Source organism: Hydractinia symbiolongicarpus, chromosome 10 (assembly GCF_029227915.1).
Source record: "Hydractinia symbiolongicarpus strain clone_291-10 chromosome 10, HSymV2.1, whole genome shotgun sequence".
Lineage (NCBI taxonomy): Eukaryota > Metazoa > Cnidaria > Hydrozoa > Anthoathecata > Hydractiniidae > Hydractinia > Hydractinia symbiolongicarpus.
Genome location: NC_079884.1, coordinates 23,847,940 through 23,875,352, shown reverse-complemented (window position 1 = coordinate 23,875,352; position 27,413 = coordinate 23,847,940). Strand labels below are relative to the sequence as shown.

The 27,413-nt window shown below is 32.6% G+C and overlaps 1 protein-coding gene across 1 annotated transcript; it reads right to left on the bottom strand.

The window, feature by feature from the left end:
• Window positions 1–1,850: 1,850 nt before the first annotated feature.
• On the bottom strand, window positions 1,851–11,145 carry LOC130612988 (uncharacterized). Its single transcript, XM_057434314.1, has 10 exons — window positions 8,916–11,145; window positions 8,716–8,731; window positions 7,639–7,747; window positions 7,363–7,471; window positions 7,107–7,167; window positions 6,282–6,557; window positions 5,707–5,771; window positions 5,063–5,339; window positions 4,750–4,958; window positions 1,851–4,386 (listed from the first exon to the last, which is right to left on the bottom strand). The coding sequence occupies exons 1-10, from the start codon at window positions 9,245–9,247 to the stop codon at window positions 3,927–3,929; spliced, it is 1,914 nt and encodes a 637-aa protein (XP_057290297.1). The 5' UTR covers window positions 9,248–11,145; the 3' UTR covers window positions 1,851–3,926.
• Between the last annotated feature and the right edge of the window lie 16,268 nt (window positions 11,146–27,413).

The following is a 27,413-nucleotide window of genomic DNA, read 5'->3' as shown; positions in this document are numbered from 1 at the left end:
CATTTGAAAAATTAATGACCATTTAATTCGCAAAGAAGAAGAAAGTTATAATATATGAATAGTGATTTTTAAGTGTAAAGTATCAAAGAGTTTTGTAAAAGAATGTATCCAACCAGATGTCTTCTGTTTACAAATAATTCATTGAGGTTCATAACAACAATTTTGTACCGCTTAACCTTTCTTGTTCATAGTATTGTTACTTGTAAGTCTTCAATTTACAAGGGAGTTTTACAGCAAAAATTCTGTTACTGAATTACCACTATGCAACCAAAGTAGTATAAAGAAAAGGTTCCAAAAGCGCACTGCCAATTTCTCTGAAATAGATTGAGCTTTTGGCCCCATACCTAACACACGCTGTGTTATTGTAATCGTGAGAATTGCGTTCTAATTTTATGAACATGCATAATTTCTAAAATTGATATGTTTTCAAAAACAGTTCATCGGGGTAACTTGGAAACAGATGGAAATAACTGATGTCATTTCCTACGTGGGTAACTTGCGACTAGCTGGAATCTAAATTTCTACTTTATTAATACCCGTATTTTGTTTTTGATTATCTACTTTGTGTTAAGGATGCGCGAAATAGCGATGTCCGGGAAAAATCTAATGCTCGGGATGTTTCATGACGTTAGTACCTGAGCAAATCAGTTCGTCGCGAGATATATCTTATTCAATCAATGGGCTTTAATTGAATGACGTCGTTGTTGCATGAGGTGTATGGTCGTACGCACTTTCAGTCAATAATGACGGTGAAGCAATTTTGAAAAAGTGGAGTTGTTTGCTGGTTGAAGCTCTTACTTTTGTTCTTCCCTTTTCTTCCTTTGTACTTAAGGATAGTGGATTTTTGTGCATTTTAGACTTAAATGTAAATTTTTAATCAATATTATTAGCAAGGTATGAATCTTAAACAAACGAATTTTAAGATTTTGGTTAAGAACGATAGTGAAGCGACAGAGCCCAGCTAGCTACTTGCATGTTGTTATGAGTTTGGTGTAAGTGCCTTTTATCCTAACAAATATTATTCATCCTTTTTGCGTCATCTTTCATCTTTACCAATGTAATTTTTCTAAGTTGTGGGTTGGGTTAAAGCTACCTAACTATATCTATTCAAAAAAGGAAGGTAGCCAAATACCGTTGCCTTAGTATTAATAATTTATGTTATAATTATACAAAGGTAGCTACACCTTTCACTGTATTTTAGTGAAGTACGAATTTATTAATTTAATGAGGCATTCCGCACGCAATTCATTTATTTTTCCTCAAACGTTTGTAAGTACGGGCTGTAAGCCGTGTTTTACTTTAACGAAAACTTATCCTGCAAAATAAAATCACTGGGTAACTGTGTTACCTGGACAGGGTACTGACAGGCTGTCGCCTTTGTTTTCATTTAGGCCAAAGTTTTGAGAAGGTTATACGTTTGAAAGGGAAACCTCTGCAAGTACATTACACGAATATGCGTCACGGTTTGCTTGTACTAAGCCCTTATCCTGGTTTCACTCGCAATTAATTTTTAAAATTTCACGGGGATTTATTCCAAAAAATGAAAAAAGAATGCTTCTCAACTGATTTGGCTATGACAGGGTAACAACAAGTTGAAACCTGTATTTTTTATTGAGCGTTTCACTGGATTTGCGATATACCGTATACCTGTAGTAAGCGCTTAGCCTTCAACCCGGATGTGCCACATGCCCTACCTACACTTAGGCGATCATTCTGTCGTTCAATATTTTTGCAAGTGGATAATATTTTAAAAACATTCTTTAACAACTTCTTTTAAACGTCGCCCAGAAACTATTCTATCATTTACGAAACTTTACCGCAAAATTAATATTGACGTCAAAAGAGAAGTTTATTATGTTTGGCGAAGTCATTGCATTGCAGTCATAATTTTAAAGTTAAATAACTTAGAAACAGGTGAAAATAACTGACGCCATTTCCTGAAGGAATAACTAAAGACTACCTGAGACCAAGAAGAGACCAATCTAGTAAAGCTGGGTCAGCCCGACCATTTTGCAACAGGCCGGTTTATGTCGTTATAAGCGTTTATAGTTTTACACAATGAAGCCAATAAGTAAAGACATTTGTTTTTAAAAAATTACATATCGATGATTCTTTACTGCCGTCATCAATCTTCAAATGACGAATGATTTTAATTACTTTTTGCCTAAGGGAGTTTTTTGCAGGCTTATCGACTAGTGGTAATAAAAACACAAAGTATACTGGTGGCGGAAAACGTTTTTTTTTTTCAGAAACGATGTAATTTAGCTATGCATTAGATGACGACGTTTGATGGGGGCCGGCGTATATAAGATGACGGCGTTTTTATTAAAGGGCGAAGTTAAGATTGCGTTGTTTATCAGATGGCAGCGTATTTGAGGTTGAGTTGTTTAATGGAAGACGACGTATATTAGTTGGCCATGTGTATTAAGGGTTTTTTTGTTGGACAAAAATGTTTAATAGAGGGCGTTGTGTATTAGGTAGTTGTGTATGTTAGAGTTGGCGTTGCAAAATGATGATTTTAATAGGAGGGTAGTTTTGTTAGGAAAATTATGATAACTATTAGAATCATAATAGAAATTTGATGTGCAACATTAGGCTCTTATCTACAACCCTGGTCACACAAAATAGTTGAATAAAATGAGTAATTTCAAAGATCGTTACCAGGAGCCATTCAGAGCTCCATCTCTATCTAGATAAGTCCAAAGCATGTCAAAGGTTACTTTGTTTGTCAATAAAGACATCGTTAACATAAAGTACGTTGTGAATTTACCACATTCCCCTGCAAAAGTAAAACTATTGTTTGCACAGTACTGGTCAGGCAACGATGTTTGGAAATTTGAGAAAATGGCAAAAAGAACGTTTAGCTCAACAAATATTGAATATAGGGTTATAGAATTTTGACCACTTAAAAAATGTACTTGTCTGAATAAATTATCGCACCTCTGAAGTTTTTGTTTATATTATGGGCCAAGAAAAAGTCATGATACAGACAATTGCGCAAACGGGAAACGAAACCAAGTCCTGTGTTCTTACAGTCTCAGCGGCAACGTTTATCATTTTTTTTTATATTATGATATAGTGTCTATAAGCATGATTTCATTTATACTCAAGCATGATTTCATTTATACTCAATAAAAGAAGTGTGATTTATGTCTTTCAAAATTATTTATATATATTTCAATCGGTATTTTCACTAAAAGCTATAATCTACATCAACCTTTATAATAATAAAATAATATTCAATCAAAAATGATAACGTGCTTGCTTACATTAGCTTTGGTGCACTATATTTCATGTAATTTGTACCCAAAGCATTTTGAAAAAAGATAAACAACAAATACAGGAATTAAGAGGTAAGATTATTAAATAAGTGTGATAAAATAATTGACAATTATGGTGAATGATTGAAAAATAAGAAAAAATCCACGAGGGCCAATATTTACGAGAGGAATGTTGATCACCTTGCACGTGTAGTTTTATTAACAATTCGTGCAAGTTGCGATCCTAAACTGTAGTACGAAGGATAATTAGTCATCTGTCATTTAATGTTTTCATGCGCAGAAAAGCTAGGAAATTGTTTGTTTGAAATGAATCGTAAAACTTAAATAACTCCTCTTAAGCTAAATTTTAATTTTGATGACTTGGCTGGCAAAGGTTTGGGTTAACAAAATCTAGGGAAACGAAACATTTGTAATTAAAATATAATAAATATATTATTAAATATATTGTACCACGTCTTTTTCACTTTTCTTGTGTGCACAGCAGACGTCAACGTCTACCATAGGACACATATCTGAACTGTCAAACTGGATATGTCATATAATGTGTAGCCAGCTATTACACTAATCTTGCATGTGTGTGTATACAACAAGCTTAGATGATGTCTGCCCAGCAGAACGAAGCATGGATGTTCCAAAAACGTTGTTTCAATTCGCAGGTAGTGATGAAACTCTGCAGTTCGGTAGCACTTGATCTTCAATTTTAAATTCCCACATATTGTTGTTGTTCGTCACGACGTTATTATTGTCGTTATTGTTAAAGTGATCAAAATCATTCCCTTGAAAGGCCATATTAGGTAACCAAGAAGCTGTTGGGAAATTTAGTCCTGTATTATATGTTGTATTTGTCATGGTTTCGAAGTTTCTATTATTGACGCAAGACGTTGCACCAAATGTGAACATTTTTCGATATGCTTTTTCTGTATCGTGTGACATGAACGCATTATCAGGTGAGTATTGACCGAAGTTATAGTTCATTGAGTGTTTAAAGTTTGGTGAGTAATCCTGATGGAACAACGTCGGAGATGGCGTCATTACATTCATGTCGCTATATCTGCGACGTTTGGGCGATAGCGTGTATATATCATCAGCCGAAGGAGAGTGGTCACTGTAAAAAAAAGAAAATTATACTTAATGCATTTTTGTTTCCTGTGTGCTGAAAGGTCATGCTACAGTTTTGTTTCGATCTTATTCTCGTGCAATATATGCATTAACCAATTACTGTGTTCAGTAAATTTTCAATTAATCTTCTTTAATAGTTGTGAATTTACTGTAAAATCCAGACTAATAGCTTTTTGTTTTAAAATTATATGTTCTACTTATTAGTTGTGATTAGTCCCAATGACTTCTTTAATTATTAGCAACATAAGCCAAAATTTGAACGAAGCATGGTTAATGTCTTTTACATTAAATGTGCACGAGCAAAATGGTTTCCGATTGTCTACTTTAAAACAAAATTAGGATTCCTTACCCGACGTCGCCTGTGCTGTCACGAAACGCTTTTGCAAAGGGATTGTGATCTATTTTTAGCTGTGTGATGTCATCATTTTGATAAGCAGTTACAGCGATAAATGCTGTTTCTTTGAATAACACCTTACGAGTGTCAATCGTCTCTTTTTTTTCATTCAGTTGCTTGATCACGATCTGTATTTGGTATTTGTGCATAGAATTAAGGACAATCTAAAGAAAAAAAGGACTTAAAGAATATTTTAGTTGTGGAATTCCTTGGATGAGTTTTGTACACAAATTTTACCATAGTAAAATAGAAAAGTAAAAGCAGTTACCTGGTTGGAGCCTTCTTTTGCACTCTTCTTGTTAGTTAGTTTAATCCTTTTAAAGGCTATACCATTTCTTTGCCAGTATTCTCCAGTTTGGCAACCATCAGGATGGATCATACGTTTATTTCCTTCATGCTCTGAAGCCACACCATTAACACGCCAACCGCTGACGCTGACGTATTTGTAACGGTTATTGTCAGCCGGAATTACTTCAACTTCCATGGAGTATAAGTCTGTTTGGTTTAAGCCAAATACACCAAAGGCAAGAACTGGAAACATTCTCCTGGAAGGAAAAAGGTTAAAAATTTAGTTGTCATAAAAGGCCCGAAATATTGTATTAATATTTATAATGAATTCTTTCTTTACGAATATGTATTAATAAAAAATAAAGGTAAGAAGAAGAAAAATAAATTAAAAAATTAGAAATGGTAAAAAAATATGCACAGGGTTTACAAAATTATTAAATTTCATTTTGGCAGGTTCATATATTCATTTGAAGGTTGTTAAACGACGCAGTTTTAGCTGTTGACCTAACTGAAACGAGTCTATTCATAAGGAAAACATTCAGAATATATTGAAACCTCAAATTATTCAAAGTGATTATGCTATCAAGGAATCAGTTATTAGCAGTTCATTACGTTACTTATGACCACGTTAATTTTCTAAATGTTACTACCCATAATGCTGCATCATTCTTGTTTATGACTGAGCTTGCCTAGTTTTGTGGTTTTACATTAATTGCTCTACCCATGGAATGTACATTATTCCTCTTATGTTATAAAACATAGGAAACATGAACAGATGAAATGGAAAATTTATTGTTATGACCATCTTTGGTATTATTTTCAGTCAGGATTATTTGGATTAACTTTCTCAATTAATTAAGGAAGGATAAGACGTCATGATAATTTATGTCAAATATATATGTTTTTTCTTTTCGTAAGTTGTCATTTCCAGTAACCAAGAGACGTAAAGACGTCTTTTAAGGACAAGTAGTGACGTCTCTAAAACGACCCTTGCCTGCTCAAAAGAGTAACGCGCAAATGCCTTTTCAAAAGACAGAAAAAGGCTTGTTTTGGTGCTGTGTTAAAAGACGTTTTCGTAGATATCAAAACATATTAAGGATACCTTTATTCCCTCATTGCAGACCTGCTTACATGTGATGCATATTATCTATTAAAATTACATTTAGTACTGGGTATTTTTAACTTATGCAACTTATCACTGTTAATTTAAAATTAATCGGATTTTCTGAACCCTTGTTACTAATAATATTATCATTGTGGTTATGAAAGGCTACTGACAGTAGTTCTGATACTAACTTTTTAAAATCATCATATCCAACACGGTGTTCACTAAGGATTGAGTGGGCGATAATTTGATGATTTATAAACCGACTAATGTAACATCCTACGCTTTTGGAGACCATCTTTTTCCGACCAAAAACATTTTTATGACCTATCAAAGAAAGATTAGTCACTTTTGAAGCATGCGCAAATTTCTAGAGATATCAAAACCATTTAATGTCAATGTCGCGTTCTTTTGCTGTACAAATTGACCTGCAAACGATATCTGGTATCTTAAAGATTACAATTTTTAAGTGGTTTTGTTATTCCCATCGATTCAAGTAAAACCGATAGTCTATATTACAAATAATAATCTCAACGATTTTTTCTTGACAGAGATAACTCTATCAGAAACAGTACCGACGTTTGTTTAACAAAAAAAATGCTAAAAAGCCTGTTTATATTAATGCTTGGAGGCAGAATACTTACAGGTAGACAAAAATTTTTTATAATTAATGCCTTTGTATCCTGGTTTAAATAAAAGTTTAATTTTTTTGGTATTTTTTCAGCTTTATAAAACTAAAACCCTGCAACTGTTTCTTAAATAGACAAATAAAAAGTGAATGAACGTAGTCATCGGAGAATTTTCATTAGAAATTATTTATTTAATCTTATTTCGACGAACACAGGTCAGGAAAGTTGCCCGCTTTGCGATAAAACCTATGCCAGATTGTTTTTTAAACAAAACAAAATATTAGAAGTACATAAGCATTTAATCTTATGTCTGCTGATGTTGTCAATACAAGATCATCCTGGGGTGATTGACTACAAGATATAGTGATAAAATTTCTAGACAGGCTTCCTTCAACTTTTTAAAGCAAAAAAATAACCAATTAGACTGTTCTTCCTGCTTTCATTGTAATAAAAAGCTCTAAGGAAACCTTTTTAATTTTCTAACCAGAGATTAGAACTATACCTAAAGTTTTTTTCACAGCAAACGGAATTGTCAATATCATTTACCCATTCAAATCACCATCATAAAACAGCGTAACATTCTTGTTTTGACAACAAAAAAGAAGAGTCGGTATTTTATCATGACAACCAAAAGCAATTAGATGACATAAATTATCTTAATTTTGCATTTTCTATTGGCTATAACTTTAAACGAGTTGATTATTATGTCTAAATAGTATATTTTGAAAGCAGTAATGACTCGTTTGGTTACTTTATATAATTATCCGTCACCACAGGACAACTTCGGAAGTAATGCAAGAAGTGTGAGGAAATAATTCTCACGATGTCCGATATTTTGTAAAGAATGCATATCATATGCAGGTTTTTGTTTGTACCCTATTCTAATGCTTCTCTCTTTTTTACCTTTGAATCTACTAAAGCTTTGCTGATGCTTAAAAAGAGGTTTTTAATTGTATAAAGTTGGAACGGCTAATAGCTTTAAAAAATGTACCGGCCACAACAATAGATTAACAGTACAAAGTAAAATAGAAAAATCACAACACTAATTTTTTTAATAACAATAGCTAAAAAAAGCAAACAAAAAATTGAAAGTAAGATAATATTTCGGAAGTAAAATTTTAGTGTGTTATAGAAATTTCTGCATTGTTTTAAATGTGTTTTTTAACAGACAAACTTCAATCATAAAAAATGATTAAATGTTCTAAACATATATGAATTTATTTTGTTTCTTTGGCACACATTTATCACGTGTATCACGTGTTTTTACGGGTGTATCGTCTTACGACTAATCACAAGCCGATAGAATTGACCCTTCCACCCTACCTTAGATTAGAAGGATATTTGTAGGACATATATTAAGGAAAGAAATATATATGGTATATTTTGTGTTAGATATTCAGTCCTTTCTAGACTCTACTATAAATGATAAAGAAGTAAAGATAATAATAAATAAAGTTATTTTCGTTTAAGGTGTGAATTAGAAAATAAACATATTTTTTCCTTGCTTGTTGTTTTTATCTACACAAGGTTAAGTCCTTGAAATATATCTTACCCGAAAATAGACAAGGAAAATTATTTACTAGGGTGAAAATTTTATTTACGCCTACTTTTTAATATTAAGTTTGATTTTTTTATCGTTTTCATAGTGTACCATGTTTCAAAGGATACAATAATGCTTTGACGAAGTAAAATTCTTAAAGAGGTTCTTGGCTAAATGTAATTGATATGGTTTAATTGTGGGTATCTGTGCTATTAAATTCATTCATCTCAAAAAGTGATTAAAAATTATCTTCTGAAACAAGGAATTTACAAAATCAAGGAATTCTGCTATAGCACAATGGTAAAATGAAGGTCTGTTTAAATATCGATGTCACGAGACGAAAAGCAGATAGCAATTACTGGTTTAGCAACTATCCTGGTATCAATTACAAAATGGAATTTTCCTTAAATAGAAGTACATGAAGAGCGTGATAAAGGCAAATCATAGGATTAGATTACAAGGTAAGATGTCTATGCTTTGTTGTAATTTCACAGGAAAATGTCGCCAGGTCTCAAATAACATAATCCCTAGTATCGATAAGAATAAATACATATCTTACCTTCCCATTTTAGTGATAATCATTTCGTTACCAGACATACTAAAGCGTCTCCACAAACCTTGGTGCTCCAACCATACTTGTGCACATGCAAGGGTCACTTTTGATACTTCTTGCTTCGCCTCTGCGGGAGCTTGATGATTATTTTGTGCAAATCTGAAGAATGGGTATCCCATATTCCCTTTGTATGACGGATATGGTTGACCAAATTGACGGTAAGCGTTGTCTTGAAATAAGTCTTGCGTGGTGTTAGTACACATAATATTATGTACTTGCTCTTGGCTGTTCTGTATATTATGCGAGAGGATATTCGTTGATTCGACCATAGGTATCATAGCTAAACAGCTAGTTGATGTTTGCAGATAACGAGTTCTACAATGAATGGTGTAATAGAGTATTGATTTTGCTTTTATATAATAAATGACTATATTAATTATGGTTAATTAGTGGCTAAATCTTTTTTTTGACAAGATTCGTGTAATTAACTGCTCCGCCTTCTCTTATTGTTATAAAAACGGAGTAGAACAATACAATGTTGGTTAATCACATATATATATAGTACTAAAAACTATGTTTTTCAACGGCGTCATTGTTTATCGTGCACAATAAAGGGAGGGCAAAAGTTGGAAGAAAAAATAAGAAATTCTATAAAATAGGCGTAAAATATATAATATTTTTTCTAAGATGCGTTATGTCATGTTCACACGTTATCAAAGTTGCTCAATATAAATGTATATATAGAAAGTTAGGTTTTAACTAGCTGTTTGCTGAAACATTTCACGAATTTTTGTTAAACAAAAATCTTGATATAATCTAAGACATGAAATGCAAGTACAAAGGCCATTTTAATACTTGGATTTGTAAAATTGTATATATTCACATATTGCAAGAAAATTGATTATTTTTGTATCAGTGATCAGAATAAATCTGATATAAAGAATTATACCCCTCCCCTAGTTACAAGAGGTGTCTCAGCTAAGATACAGCGACGCTGGAATTTTCTCACGTCAATAATTGTTTCAAAGTAGTCAGAAATCATTCAATAAGCTATTAAAAGCAATATTGTATCTTCAAATAAATAGTCGTGTCTAGATAGGGAGTAACTATAGATAGGCCAACATTGATTCATAATCCCCCTGAGATTTTTGGAGCTTTGTTGGGCGTACATTGATCAACTTTAATTTTTTAGTGTCATAGATTACTTTTAACGTCACATTAATAGCACTAGACTATCTTCTTTTTGTGCCGTTGAAAACAGAAGTTTTTAAAACGTATGGCATAAGTTTCTTTCACGTCTGCTATGAAAATAGGCGGATGTTTTACTTTCTTGTCGTGAATGTCAACCTAGAAGCTAATAAACCGGTAGACGATTTACTATAATAGCCATCTTGACTGGTTATATTCACATTTTTTTTAACGTATGTTTTATTCAAATTTATAAAAAACAAAATTCTTTCCAATAAATTCTCCAACTGGTAAAAAATTTTTTATAGTTTTTTACGACTTTTTTATTTCTGTCCACATTGCCACCACAACAAAAAAAGAAATCAAATCCACTTTGACCAATAAGTCTAGTTTAAAATTGCCGCCATTACACAATTTCTTAACTTAATAGCTTTCTGGTCTATAATTATTATTATTCTTTTTTAATTTTCTTTCACACCACTGAATGTAATTTAAGGGTTTTGGTATTTGAATATAATTCTGTGGTAGGCAAGCCATAATCGATCGAGATTCTGTCTCCCGCTTTTTTTCTATTAATACTTTCTTAATGAGTATATTTTTGCACATCGACATTACATATAGCGATTTGTCAGAATATTTAAAATATAAGAGAATATAAATTAAAGGTTTAAAATAGTAACACATGACAAAAAAAAAGTAAAAAAAAGTGAGCATGTGAGGGAGGATAGTAGTAGATTAAATATAAGGTTCAGAAGACATTTAGATTCTTTATAATATATTAGCTACTAATGCATAAAAGATATTGCCTTTAAATCAATCTCACCCCGATTTGTTGCAGTAAAGCTGTTAATGTAAAAGATTGATAATTTTGTTACTGACATGAACTGTGTTTTTGAGGTGTTACGATAACAAGACTTTTTATGTAGAGTGAAAGTTGCATAGAATCAACACCGCAATTTTGGATATGTCATTTCGAGAGAACATTTATATGTAGAAAATCCTTTTCTCAGCTAAAAAAAAGACAATATTAGTAGTAATAATAACATAAATAGAAAATGCAACGCAAAGAATGAATATCCATTTTGCGTTAGCCCTAAGTAACTATAATTTTGAATGGCGGTGTAAAAAAGGCTGATGGTTGGTGTTTTTAATGAGAACTTTTGATTGTGAACGAATGAAGTACTAAAAACAACCCACAGTTTGAAAGATATAACTTTGAAAAGAAATAAAATAACAATTGTGTCTAGCATGTAACATTTGGTAATATTTAAAAGCATAAAAAATAGTTTTCACGTTAAACAAAACACACACACGTGACAATTCTCTCTATTGTTTCCTTGGTTACCATCACCGACTGTTGTATTCCTGAACCTCTTACGTCAGTCGTCAGTATTAACAATATGTCGTAGATTTTACATCTTTTAAATCTTTTATATATTTCTACAGGGTCTAAAGTTTCAACAGTTTTCTTCGTGTAAAAGAAATGCCATGTATTTAATAACAATACCTTATAATTCAATTAGCATCGAAAACAAAACGATAATGTACCTTTTAAAGCTTCTAACTGCGTTGTTTTCTACTGTTTATCCCTTTTTAATGTTTGTGATGAGAAGGCTTAAGTGAAGTGCTACATAGGTGATTCAACGCATGATGTGTAGGAAGAAGATTGATTTCTGGTTTGGTGGTATCACTAATTACATGAGCCAACCAACTTAAAATAACATCGATTAAACTTTTGCTTCCAATTGTGTAATTATAATTTAACTTTTTATGGCCTTGATGGATATGCATCCATTCTTATATACTCTATTTATTTTGGTGTGTTTTATTTAATAAGTGGAGGGAAGGTTCTTAAAAAAGACGAAACCTTATGTATGTTATCTATTCTTCCTGGTTTTATATGGTAACGGTCGCCACATGGCTACATTGTGTCTAGAGTTTTTTTTTGGTTTCGTCTGATGTTTTTATTGCTCGTTACAAGAAGCTTTGTAATTATTTCACTAAGGCGATGTCTTAACCACAAGGATGAAACTATTTACAAAATGAATCAAACGCCGTGACTAAGCATAACTTTTAAAAAACGATGAAAAAAGTTAATTACAATACAACTTTCCCGAATTAGATGTGTTTTTAATTTTAAATTTTTTTTCGGCATTATTAACGTATGTGAAATGACAGAGTAATTTTTTGATAGCTCTATTGTTACGATGAAAACCTTTTCTGTTATCGACTTGTACTTACAAGCCTTGTTTCCTAGAAGAGGTCAATTAGTACTACATTCATTAAAGCTGTACATCTGGCAGGTTTGTTATATGCAGTATGATATTAAGGTTTTACACTTTGAAGGACGCTTAATATTGCATGTTCTGTTAAAATTTACAATAACGCTGCAGCAAACCTTAAGAACAATGTGGCCAAGCGCATTAACTAGAGAGAAGACGGAAGAGAAAAGCTAATAGGTCACAAAAGTCGAGCGTTTTTTCATTTTTGTCATAATTTTTCTTTTTAATCTAGATAACAACTCATAAAACAACTTTTTTTAGAACAATTTATTCCTGAAATATTTTTGTTTGACCTGATTCATCACTTATTATTTTTACTTTGTGTCTCATAAAAATGATTAGCGCCCCTCATGTCTAAAACATTATGGTAGTTAATTACATCATAAACATTTAACAGAGTGTCAGCAAGTTAGTTATACTACTAAGAATTTTAGCTTGATTTTTAAAAGGCTTTAATAGGGTTTTATAAAGAATATGTGAGAGTTCATTTTTCTTCTTAAATTTCTGAAATCAAAAATTTGTAGTTGTCTCAAAAGGCTGACTTAAAATCTTCGTAAAAAAGCGCACTAGTCTAAGCCATTAATGCTTTCAAATCCTTAAAACGTTTTTCCTGCTATTAAATTTCTACAAGCGCCACTGGAGAAACGTAATCAGTGCCATCTTATCGCAGAATACAATATAGCTATTGTAAATTAGGAAATCTGAATCAAATTGTGTTTATGGTGAAACAACGATTAGCATAAGATAGTTTACTGCTATCTCACCCACCCCACCCATAATGCAGTTGTCAAATTATTTTTATATATCGGATATATTAACGTTACTTTTTAAGTACGAAACTTGATGTGGGAGAAACAGGAAGTAGCTATGGTCTGATATGTAATAATGATTGCTATGTGAGTTATGCAACTGAAAGTTTAACGAACTTTTTGTGTTCTGCAAGCACGGATATTATAAACTTTCTAAGGAAAAACAAATAGTAATTGCATTCTTATTTTGTCGTGCTTTTGTTCAGCTCCACTGAAATACTTCCTTTGAAGGATGCGGTAAACTTTGAGGTTACTCTTTGATGCACACCGAAATATCATAAATCTTAACAGTTCTGCAAGTGGCAATTGTTTTTGTACCTATTTTCTTGATTTCTCTGATTTATGGACCTGTCTAACTTCAGCATGATCCGGATATAACTGTTTTGTTCAGGCACATAGCATGCTGAACTACTATAAATTTTGACGTTGTAATTAACTTGACAGTATGGAATACTTAATTCCAAAAACGTAATAAAACTTTTTACAACTTCTCTAAGAGTTATAATATTACCTATCACGTACATAGGAAACAGGCAATATAATATTGACAGACCAGAGTCCTACTAAAACGTTTTTTTTAATAAAAACGTCTAGATTTTCGCTAAGGCAGGATCTACTTATTTTGTACACGTTTTAAGTCTCGAATGTTTTTATGTCCGTTCGCAACTAATAATGAGAGTAAATGTTTCGTTATGAGATGTTGTGAACACTAGAATTCTCAAGGATAAGAATCACGTGTCGTTTTATTACGACTAGTCGGTGGCCCGTAGAAAAGTTCTCCGGTTCGACTGTATACTTTATACCGCATTGCGTGCGTCTCGCCACTTTCCGTACCATTTTTGCGTGACAGATAGACGTATACGGGTATCGTTTTATTATATTAGTAAGAACGTCCAAGGAAATTTTTTTTTTTTTGGTTTTAAAGATTTTATATAGCAGTTTGATGTGCTTATAAGAAGCAGGCGTTGTAATAAACATATTCTTTTTATTATACTAAATCTGCATTGACACACCACATAAGAAATATGTTGCTACGAATCAAGCACAGTGGACCTGTTTGTTAGCAACATCCTTCCTACAAAAAATGAGGCAACAAAAATTATGCGGAATATGACACATTTTTACGCGATTTTACGTTTTGTTTAAATCTCCAAAACAGGTGTCATCTGTGCGAACATGCTGCATAATATTTATTGTTTTTTTCCGCATGAAGGCAATTTATTCTACAAACTGCTTAGAGTTATTGCACGAAGATTATCTAACATGCACTGTAAAGACAAAAAAAAAAGACTTGTTTAAACATGTGTTGTGAAATAATTTTTTTGATGCATTTGTATCAACATAGTTTAGAATTTTTTTTATTTAACCGTGATTAGTGTACTGGTGCTTTAAACGCCTGCGCTGGTGCTGAACAAGCCCAAGAAAGCCTTGGACTTCCATTGAAATCCTATCCTTTTTTCTGCCTTTTTCATACGGTATTTATAACCAATTTTTAAGATTTTAAATAATTTTAAAAGTGTTGAAAAATATTTATATGTCAGATTTTATATGTTATTTAGCAACTGCAAAATCAATTACACTTTTTTATTAAAACAATTTTAAGAAAACAAACAATATAAGAAAAAATTGCTTGATTGTTTGATTGCCACGTTTAATTCTTAAAGAAACAACATTTCATACGAGAAAAAAAAACCCGACTATTTTTTGACAAGTTCATGTAAGCTTTCGCCTTTTTTTCTCCAAGATACTTATGCTCAAACATTGATTTAAATTACATTTCATACAAATTTTTATTATTTTCAATATTTATACGTACCCACTTCAGCTTTTGGAACACTATTATAAATGTTTATCATGTGTTTTGAATGTATGCACCAAGTACACTGGGATTGCCTACCCAACTTCTCTCACATGGCTTGGCTGGATCCGTAAACTTACACATTTTTTCTTATACTGATTTTTACTGCTTGTTCTTCGTCGTATATTGTTCTTATGGTGTTGTCGCACGTCTTATACATATTTTCACTGCTTGTTGCTTGTCTTATAATAATTTTTAATTGTTGTCGCTTCTGTGATAGTAACTTTTACTGATTGTCGCTTGTCTTATATTGATTTTTACTGGTTGTCGCTTGTCTTGTATCGACTTTTAGTTGTTGTCGCTTCTGTGAGTGTGACTTTTCTGATTGTCGCTTGTCTTATAATTTTTGCTACTTGTCGCTTGTCTTATACTAATTTTTTTAACTTACACTATAATGTTTTTGATATATACTTAAGATATTTATTTTTATTTTTTTTAATTATTTTAAAATTTTCAGAAGAATCTTGATGTAATATCGAAGTGTAGAAATGTGCTAATTAATAATGAAAACAAAAATAAACAAAATAGTGTTTTCTTGCAACAATAGAAAAAGTTTGGTATGTTTACAATCCAATAGCTATTTGTGACGCAAAAATTGTCAGACCAAAGCTGAAGAAGCATTTTTTAACGTAATGGCCTCCTTTAGAAGAATATTAAGGTATGCAACGGAAAAAGTGTATTAGTAAGCACAACGTGAAAAAAAAAATCTACATAAACCCTCAGTTGAAACCTTTGAAGTTGTACAACAAGAACGATAATTGTTACAATTAAGTTGTCAGTCATAACTTCTTATTTTAATGAGTTATAGATAGTTGAGATCGTTTTTTTTCCTTCGCGTAAGATACATTTTTATCATAAATTGAGTGATGGATTGTAATGAGGATATAAAAAATGAATCTTTAAATAAAATATTTTGTGATAACTTGTGGTTTAATTGCTGGCAATAAAAATGGCGGCAACCCTTTAAAAGTGTAACCAAGCTAATTCCAGTTTCCCCTGCAATTAACTCGAGTATAATTAATATTGTTGACTTCAATTAATCATCTAATTATGTTTGTTTGTTTCAAGAGGGTTAAGGAAATTTTTGTAAAACTCACATCTATTTCCTGCTTAACTAAATTGTTATTTTCCTCTCCCTCACATAAATGCCAAACCGTATTCTAATTAAGAACTTGACAGCTTAATTAGACCCTTTTGAGTAATCACCAAGCCTATCTATTATAATTTTCTATTTTTAAATCAGGGATTGGTTGATTTTGTAATCAGAAGCCCACGTTCGCATCCTTTTCTTACATAACGGTACAAGTGAAACCGCCATGTTATAATTGCAAATGCGTTGCTTGGATGAAAATTGACATTTGTAACAATAGTTGTTTTTTCTGTTGGAAATTAATTCTAATCAAGTAATAGTTAGTCGGATATCTAGTTAGGTTTACATATACGTCTAAATATTAAATATTGATAATTATATTTTTTAAAAGGGCAATGGGAGACAGGACAGCTTGCACATGCTTTATGCTAAAAGTAAATGCATGTAGAGATAGAAAAATCAATTTTTCATGAAGAAAAAATTCAGATTGGAAGATGACGTTCCTCGAACGTTTATTGAGCGTGGTGACATAGCGTTAAACAACACTACACTTTGGTTCCGTATAAAACATGCAACAAACTCAATTAAAGATATCCAGAGGACGTTTTATCCCAAACACCGTAGTAACAGTGGTTCTTATTTCTTGAATGAAATATTCTTGGCAATTTTTAATTTCCTATTTGAAGGAGATGTCGATAAAGTAACCAAATACAAAAAATATAAACTCCCAACAAACGAGTATTAATTACGGCTAGTAAGGCCTTTCCACTGAAATAGCCATAAGCATGCATTTATTGTCACGTAATGCTAAGATTTTTTCAGATTTGGTAGTTTTCTCATAGATTTAGTAGAGTATATAATTACTTTCTTAATTATCGAGGAAAATCAAAGATGCATTCTATAAGATGGCTACGTACCAGCCTCGCATTTGCCTTAATACCAATCCTTCTTGTACATTTTCCATAGTGGTGCTATACGCTACTAAAAAATCTTTAGGTTATTACTCTTTGAATTTCTTCTACCTTCATCACAACTTTTAGCCCCTACCAATCCCATTTATCAATTTACTAAGATGAGCAAAGTAATTCTTTGAAAGCCAATTAAATAGTGCACCAGAATTCAAGTTTTCTCAAGAAAAGAGTAAGGAACCATGTCGCATCGCAATGACATATTATTTAAATGGATAAAGCCACTATAATGGCTTCCCTTAAAATATCCATATTTCTATTTCCCACAATTTCCTATTGTTTCACCCCAAGATAGTTAGTTTACAATACAATTCTCAGATTTTAGTACATTTGCAGACGTTTTTGTAGGTAAAAAAGCAGGACCATATGGGGAAAAATTTTATTATTAAAATTTATGCAGCATATTTGGAATTCGAAAGGAATTAAAATTATTTTATAATTATATTTACCTTTTTAAAAGTAGTTTCACCAACTTTAAACGAATATTTTATTATTTAATGGATTTATTTGACTTCTGTGGTCTGTTGTTTATACTTTATATATACAAAAATAGGGGTGCATATCAATTATTCCTCAATGCAAAATTAAAGCATTTGCACGGAAAATACTCTATAAAACCTACTTAAAATACGAAGTCAAATAAGAATATCTCACATGTGCTTCTTCTACTTTTTTTATAAAACCGTTAGACACCAGACTACAGGTGTCACTGCAACAAAGTCGAAATACCGATATATAATCGTCAATAAAAAAAATTGTTATTTAAATTGTTAGTGTCAGTTTACTACCGCCACTTTTTTAGTAGGAATAACGGTTTTATTTTCTAGACTTTAGTCGCTTGCTAACTTGATTAAATTGCCGAGATTTTTAGAGAATATTTTTCCGTGTTGTTCAAGCACATTAGATAAAATGTGAGAAAATTATTTTCTTTTGGCCAATATATGAAAGTTTGAACATTTGCGAGTAGCTATCGCGTGGGCATGAAACAAGAATAACTTATCCACGAATTAAGTTTCGTTATTTTGCTTGCTTGCATGGTATATATAATGCTGGAATTTTGATACCGGAATTCATCCGTGTGTGTTCGTAATATTTCGTTCTATATACACCGTGTAGCTTCGAAAATTTTTCTGTAGAGGTGTCTAGAAACGTTTGCTTGTTTGTTTTGAAATTAAAATTACACATTAGCTAATAACAAATGCATCGATAAACACATTTACTTAGGGATGAATCAATTTTCTAGCAATTCTAAAGTCATTAAACCAATATCACAGGAGGGAGACACATCCCAAATGCAGTTTAGATGATTGTGGGATGGTGATGAAGTTTTTGACGACTTCACATGTCACCCTTCAAATGACGTTAGTCCATTAGTAATGTTATCATTACTGCATGTATCTAGAAAAACAACTGAACAGTATTCTTGAAATTTTGTTTATTATTTATTTTACTTGAAAATTGACATTTTTTAGTTTCATATTCGATCAATGAAAATCTAGAACAATAAGAACCCTGAAAAGGCAAACTAATATAAAACTGCAACAAAGCATTCTACAAGGTTGCTCACACAACGTAAAAAATACAACAAGAAATATTTATATTAAGTTGCCTACGTAACTATAAAAAGTTTTAATTTTATTATTAATGCTCCCTAAAAAAAAGTCAATCTCATATGAAAGAATTTGTTTAGAAATATGCATAATTTTTTAAAAAATCTTCATTGATTCTCAAGATTTTGGACTTCGAAGTTCCACTAATTATGCATCTACATGACATTATGAACTAGCTCTGAGTTTTCCAAACACAAAAGGTTAAAAAGGTTTTTTGGCCTTGTGACCTTAACACATAACAACTATATATGGTACATATAATGTTTTATGTAAACTAGACACTAACGTGTGGTAACATGTCCCTAGAAGTAGTGGCCACGTGTACAGTAGCGTGCAGTTAAAACACAGAACAGTTTCCAGTAATCACTTTCATTTACATTCATTATGAATTTCCAAAATAAAAATTTATTTTGGTATGCCATGTTCAAATGCGCAAAATCGCGTTCTTTAGAGAATCTTGATGGACATAAATTAGCGGAAATTAATGAAATTTTAAACTATTTCTGATGCAGTTTCCATGGCACCTAATTTGGTTGGAGTTCTTGTTATTATAACCCACGCTTATCGCCCAAGCTTGTGAGCACGTATTGTCAAGAGATTTTAAATTCTTCTTAAAATTATAAGCAATATGGCTGCTTGACAGCAAGCATATAAAAACATTTCCACTACGCGACATTGTCCAGGAATTATTCCTCCCGTTTGTTGGGTACACAAAATAAATAGCTAAGTTTGCTTCATTAAATAAAGGTGTGTAACGATGAGTAATCCTGATAAATTGGTTTCATATGAAAGAGGTTAAAAAGTTAAATCCCGGCCAACTGCATTAAGGCTGTTTTCCATTAAATAAAAACTGAGTGAGCGGCGGGTGTCTGTCAATGAGCGGAAAATCTTTTTTAATCCAATTTTAAAATTTTGCGAAAGAGTAAATAAAAGGTAAACAAACATAGCTGCTATAACAATCGGTTTTTTACTCAAATAGAAAAATAGTGGTGATCCAATGTCTCGTTTTTCGTTTGTCTCCGATGGAATTCGAGGAGGTACTTCACTAGATTGATTCATTGATAAGTCATCTAGAGAACGTCCAACAACATCACTTTCTAAACAAGTTGTTATTACCTTACGGTATATGGCACCTGAGGATGGTTAATTCACCATTTTATCCAGCTATTGTGTAGATCCCACAACGGTTTCTAGTAACATTCGTGAGAATAGTCAAGTCTTGTGGGAAGTTTTGTGCGCAAAAGATCTCCACCCTCAAGCAAAAGAAAATGGATAAAAATTTATTACGAATTTCACGAACCTCGGAGCCATTTAAAGCAAACATATTATTATGCAAGCTTTCAACAACAGTAGTCCTTGTGCTTTAATTATCAAAAAAACTTTTAGCTTGATTTTGCTGGCGATGTGCAATACCAAATATGAAATTCTGTTAGTCGACATTGTGGAGCCATGGCGTAATTGCGATAGTGGGATACACAATAACAGTGACCTGGAAAAAATGCCATGGACATTAATTGATTTTTCGAGAAGAGTAAAACAAAAACATTTTTTGTCTTACGTTATTGCAGCTGATGAACGTTTTCTTATGCGCTAAATGTGCCGAGACCTTATTTCAAATAAAACACATTTCAGAATTTATATTTAAATCGGCTGGAAAAAGGAGTAACATTAACTAGTTTATGAAAACAAATTAAAAACAGTCATGAGTGTGCTAATGTGGAAAGTTAGCGTTGCATATCAAAGAAGGTAACCAAAGCCTAGACTCTTAAACATGCTACTCGTTGCCTTTCCAAGATTTCCCAAGATTGAATACCAAACTCTGCAATTTTGTTTAAATCTTTGTAATCTTTACTTTTAAAATTTCTGAAGCCGGACTACTGGTGAACTTTGTTTGGTTATGTAGCTGTTTCAAAACATTATTATTTTCCTCTTTTTTGTATTCTTGTGTTGGTGAAGCAGAAGTGTCATGATGGACCGATAAATTCTTAATGATATTGCTAAGTTTGTTGTTTTTGCTCTTTTGAACACCACGAGTCTAAATCCATAGCGATCGTGATCGTCATGTTGCTCATTTCTTTTACTCAGGATAGCATTTTCAGCTCCTATTGGTACTGATATCAACGAGAGTCCTGGGAAGGGGGTCTTAGTGCATTCAAAGCTCCTATTTGAGCTACTAAAGTCGTGCAAGTACAGTAAAGACAAATTTACTAAACCTTATCCCCCCACACACACACCTCACTCTCTAAGAGGCTGGTTTTGCTTAAAAAGAACAGAATTCTTTTTAATAATAGTGAACTATAAACCTAAAGACGCATTAGTTTTTACGAATCTGATTAAATTTTTTGTTTGTTTAAGATTTTTATTGATATATCTGCTATAAACATAACATTTAATTCTTCTGAAAAAAAATCCATAATCTTAGCAATACACCAAAGAGGAACGCAGTATTTCCTGACTATTGTCCCGCTTTGCAGAAAATGCGCGTTGAGTTAGTCAGTTTATTGACTTGGTGTAACCGTTTTCTATTTGGCTATGCACAATGCACGCACTTCTAGGTAACCACAACAATACCAAGGTAGCCATTCAAATCTGTATGTGGCAACGCTCTGATTTTATCACAACTTCTTTCTTTCTGCGTAAATAGCGTCTGCATATTGTTTATACAATTTTAATTTTTAAAAAATGATAGCCACTCTTTCCACCCTTGTCTATAGTGTGAAAAAAACTTCTTCGAAATCTCTTTAATAATAGCCGTATTCTGTCTGAGACACGAAATGTGATGTATAAAGGACGGGCAACCCCGTGGACTTTTCCACGGGCTAACGAATATCTCTTTAATAATAGCCGTCGTTTGTCTGTCTCTGCGCAAGATGACACCTTAAGTAGCGAGGCATACGAAATGCGGTATAAAAAGGACGGGACCGCGTGGATTTTTCCACGGGTTAACGGCTAGTCTCTTCAATAATAGCCGTATTCCGTCTGTCTGTCAGCCCGCGAAAGACGCGTCCTGTTATGGAAACACGAAATGCGACATACAAAGGACAGGCGACCCGCAGACTTTTCCACAAGTTTACGACTAGTCTGTATAACAATAGCCGTATTTTGTTCAAAATGGTTGCGCGCAGCTTTTTTTAGGAAAATTATCGCAGGGCCCAATTTTTCGGTTGGAGACGCAGCTTAATTGCGGAATAATTTCGGAATCACGCCAGAATCGGATAAACAATGGAAACATGGTTCCAGGCCATTTTGGTTTGAAGGCGATGTTGTCTGGTTCGTAAGTCTCCTTTTGACCTTTTCTCTTTTAAATACGTTGTATCTGTAGGAATGTTTATTTTGATTTTTCACATGTTAAGATGAATATATTGTCACGTTTTCTAGCAATATATAAATCTTAAACAAACCAATTTTCAAATTTTCAGCTAGGAACGTAGATTTCAAGGCAGCAATCTGCGAGGATGCTATAATTAGCCTTATTTATTCCTATTCTTTTGATGTTTTTATTCAGGTTTGGTATATCAGTATTTATTTTTATGTTTTGGTTGTGGCTAGCTCTTCATAGCTCTCTCTGGCAATAGTAAAAGTAGCCAAATGCAGTTTTTAGCTAGCTACAACAAAATTCTTATGCGTTAAATGCAGTTAGGTAGCTACACCTTTCATTACTGTCATGAAAACTTATTCTACAAAATTAAATGGCTATGTGATATTTTTAGCTGGACGCGGTAACGGCAAGCTCTTTCCTGTATTTTTATTTAAACCGAAATTGGGTTATTTTTTTTATTTTTTTGGAAAAGGGTATTATGCGTATATGCCCGTTCAACTCTGTTTAACTATACTAACCGCTCAGTCATGTGTTAACAATGGACTGTTTCTTGTGTTTTTATTTAAAAAGAGGCTACAATGAAGTGTTTTTCAAAAGGGTATCCCTATTCGCCTGTGCGACAACACTTAATTGTACTAAGCCTGGTGTCACGATTAATTTTTTAACTTTCACAAAATCTTATTCCGACGATTGTTTTTTGCTATGACGGGGTAACAACGGCTTGTGAACTCTGTTTTTATTTTCTAACGTTGCGGTAAAAGTGTTTTTAAAAAAAATATGTTACAGTCGCAACACTATAATGGTGTATGCACTTACTTTGATTTTCGACATACTGTATACCTGTACTAAAGCGCTTCGCCTGATCGTGTGGCACAGTTTACGACTGTTATTAAACGCTCCATAGAGTGTTCAACGCTGGGTCACACATTGACTTGTGGCTCACCCCGCGTTTCGACGCATGATATTACCCGCATTCTGTCTGTTTGAGCGCAAGAAAGAAGTAGCGCTAACACGAAATGCGATTAATATTTGTTTTTAAGAAAGCTTTTGTTGAATTTAAAACTTCGTATACAACAATTATACAACGGGTAGTTAACTTTTGTTATTCCCTCGCAGTTTATTTCTATAAAACGGTGAACGGTCAAAGTTACGGACAAATAATATTACGTTGTCTATTTCATTAAAAACTTCTAATATTCTCGCGCTTTTTTAAAGAAATTAACAAAAACAAGTTATATGATAATAAGAAAGAACACTGAGTTTTAAGAAGATTTTGTAAGTGATTTTTTTTGTTATAAACATGAACTTAGAATTTATTTAAAATATTAAATTTGTTTCATCTTTAACCATTCACATTTCTTATAACAACAATAAATTTTGTCTGAATATGTACTTATTTTTTTGTTGAAATTGTTCCTATTATGTTTTTAACTGAACAAACAGTGTAAGAAAATGTCAATTTAGTTTTCTAAAAGCTCTTTCCAAGAGGAGCCACTTTCTTAACCTCAATCAGGCGGTAAAAATGCGCAAATTATTGTTAAATATATTTACGAGAAAGTGGCGTAACACTACTTCCCATAAACTATACATTAAAAAAAGAAAAATGTGTAGTAATTTCACAACAAGTTTGCGAAAATAATTACGACTTCCACTGGCTAACGACTAGCCTATGTTATAATACTCGTATCCGCCATGCAAAATGATAACAGTAGTTGCGAAATACACAGAAAGCGCTGAATAAAGAACTGACGAACCCGCGGATTTATCTACGGCCACCAACTAGCTGTGTTAACTATCATTTTCTAAATGACTGCGTATTTTCACAGCAGATATAAAACAAGAACTTAATTGAAATATGAATACAGTGAAACCTCGTTTATAGTGGACACCATCGGGACCTCAAAAAATGTCCACTATAGAGAGGTTTCCGCTACATAGAGGTTCTTCCTAAAATTAGAGGAAAGACAGTGAAGACAATATATTGAAGTTATGCTACCTTTCTTTCAAAACTAAAACAAGCTCAAGACTTGACAAAAAATATTGAGACATTTTGATTCATTAAAAAGTTTAGCAATTCGCCCAAATGTTGCAACGCTTTTGATGGAGAAAGTTGCTGAGGAATGTTCTCTTCTTCGTCGTCTTCTGAAGCAACTTCTTCTTTTTCAAATAATAATGTAAAACACTGACTTAAGTAAATATAAACAATTCTTTGCAAAAATTTGTTTTGTATGACGCATCGTTAAGCCTTCCCGCTGTAGAGAGGTAAGTTCTAGGGGGTAATGTCAATTGGGACCTTGAAATGATGTCCGTTATATAAAGTGTCCGCTACATGGAGGTTTTGTTATGAGAGTTTGACCGTCGTTTTATCCGTTCCTAAGAAAAGTGTCCAATGTTAAAAAGGATGTCCGCTATAAGAAGGTTTCACTGTATTGAATGGACACGCATGCTAACTTTTGTTTTTTAAAAGTTAATACAGTATCTTCTCAAATGTATTTTAGACCTGGAAAACGATATCTGATTTCTGATATATGAACAAGTATGTGAAACATATGAAGAAAAACGTTTTGGGGCTGTAATAGCAAGCTTTACTGGTCACAAAAACAGATTTCTGCAAGAAACTTTCTTTGTCAAGGAATAAAAAAATTGAGTTTGTGAGAGAAACATAAACAATGTTGACGAAATTCTTACATTTTATTACACTATAGTCAGCTATCCATATACATATACGGAAGGATGCTTTGGCAATTTTCTCCAATCCTATTCTTCTGAAACATTGTTTTAGGGTTGCCATTTGATGACTTTTCAACATGTTAATTACCTTCAGGATGGTCAAAACATTTTTTGGCGTGACATCGCGTCTGTTGTCATGGTAACTCATCGGTTAACAGGTAGTCGGGAAAAAAATCGGGTAAATTGTTTTTCTTATTCCATAGTTTGCGTTTAACCGTTTAAGAATGTTTCTGGGTTCGGAAACATATGTTGATGTTTTTATTTGGAATGAATTGTTAATTGTGTTCCAATGTTCTAACAAACATTGGTGGCAATTTTTGTGGCGATACGATGTCTACCTCATCATTTTTGGAAGGCTTTTCAAATACACCATCCCGACCTCAACAATCATTATCTAACATTTGAGATAAGAGCTTCCAAATTTTTAAGTTTGCTTAGTAGCTTACTTCTCAATGTTACTCTAGACTTCTTAGAGATTATAATTCACAGTAAAGTAATAACTCTGCTTTACGTGCATGAAGATAATATTTTCGGGAATTCACTGTTTGTGTCACAGTGGTCAAATCTACAGATAAAGATATTAAAATATACGTTCTTCAGTTACCAATCTTTCGGTTTCAGATGTAGAGTAGCTAAACAGCGTTAAAAATTGTGTTTCTGTAATATTCCGAAGGGCAAAAGGACTGGAGAATGTTAACCTAACAAATTCTATGCATTGTGGATATTGTGAAGATATTAGGTGACACCAAAATTTTGTGACTAATGACACGTCAACGTTAACAAGTTCGTATTGGGTATGTGTTTTATAGAAACAGTGTTTTTAATTGCTTGTGGGACAAACTCTGAAATTTCGCCCTATTTTGAAATACATCACGTCTGAAACGGTATAGCAAAAAAATATCTTGACAATTATGGCGCTAGCTAACCAAAATTGTTTATAGTTTTAAGTTTTAATTTTTCTTTTTTTACTGACTTGATAAGTAATAAATATTATTAGGTGATGTTGAAATAACGTCCTTTAAAATTATTTTTCAAATAGAATATTTTAATCGTGAGTTGTTTCCTAAAAACTAGTTACAAGAGAAACCTCTTCTTAACCTGAATTAGGCGGTAAAAATGCGCAAATTATTGTTAAATATAGGAATTTTACGAGAAAGTGACGTAACACTACTGTCGATAAACTATACATTAAAAAAATCGTGTAGTTTATATTACCACCGTGACTATAAGTGTATTTTTCTAGGGGCCATGAATACCGTAGAGTAATTTCATAACATGTTCGCGAAATAGTTGATGGCGAGGTCGTTAGCCCATGGATTGTTCCCCATGCTAGAATAGTCTATAATATATTACCCGTATACATCTGTCTGTCACGCAAAATGATAACGACTGTAGCAAGACACATGAAAAGCGGTAAATAAGAATTCGTGGACTTATCCACGATCCACCGACTATCATTATTATGAAAGGACTGCGTATTTTCGCAACAGATATAAAACAAGAATTTAATTGAAATACGAATATTGAATGCGCTTTGGGTTGCACGTTACTATTTGTTCCACAGAAGGTAATAAAGTATACTCGCCAAAAGTGAAATCGGTAAAAAAGATCCGGTTGTTAGACAAACATAAACAATGTATACGAAATTCTTACATTTTATTTCACTGTGTTCAACTATCCTTATACCTACATGGAAGGATGCTTCAGCTATTTTTTTAACCCTATTGTTTTAGGGGTTGGCATTTGGTGACTTTTCATCATTTTTAGTTAGCTTCAGGATAGTTAAAAAATTTTGGGGTGAGATCGCGTCTGTTGTCACGTTGTTTAATCGTTAACAGGTGATCGGAAATAATATCGGCTAAAAAATTTTGTTATGTTTTTCTTAGTCCGAAAGTTTAACTGTTGAGGCATGTTTTTGAGTTCGGAAACATATGATGATGTTATTTTAGAATGGATGACGATTTCCAAATTCTTCTAAAATCATTTGTGCCAATTTTTGTGGCAATGCGATGTCTACTGTATTATTGCTGGAGGGCGTTTTTATTCTCCGAACATTCCAGCATAAGCAGTCATTAACTATCTAACATTTAAGGCAAGAGCTTTCAAATTTCTATTTTGGTTTAGTATCTTACTTCTCGATGTTGCTGTTTTATGAGTACTTGAAAATTATAATCTACAACAAAGTAATAACTCTGCTTTACACATATGAAGGTGTTACAGTGGTTAAATCTACAGATGGGAAGAATTTTTGTTTGCTAATTGTTTGAATATTATTCCTTTTAAAATATACGTTCTCCAGTTCCCATTCTTTCAGATTTAGATTTGGACCAGCTAAACAGCCTTGAAAATTGTGCTTCTGCAATGTTCCTATTACGGAACAATCAACGCAAAGGTCTGCTAGTAGCAGGAAAATTGGAGAATGTTAACCTAAGAAAATATATGCATTGTGAAGGTTTCTAGATCTTACCAAATAACCTAAGATGTAAGTTTTTTTGTGACCAATGACAATCAACGTTAACAAGTTCGTACTGCGTGTGTGTTTTAAAGAAACCATGTTTTTAATTGCTTGTGGGACGAACTGTGCCTTATTTTGCCTTATTTTGAAATAAATTACGTCCGAAACTGTAGAGCAGAAAAATTACCCTGACAA

Coding starts and splice junctions, on each gene's coding strand:
- LOC130612988 (XM_057434314.1), bottom strand. CDS start 9,247: ATGATACCTATGGTCGAATCAACGAATATCCTCTCGCATAATATACAG. Junction 7,168..7,362: donor TATGATGGTGATTTGAATGG/GTAAATGATATT, acceptor TATATCTTGTAG/TCAATCACCCCAGGATGATC. Junction 4,387..4,749: donor GACAGCACAGGCGACGTCGG/GTAAGGAATCCT, acceptor TTTTTTTTACAG/TGACCACTCTCCTTCGGCTG.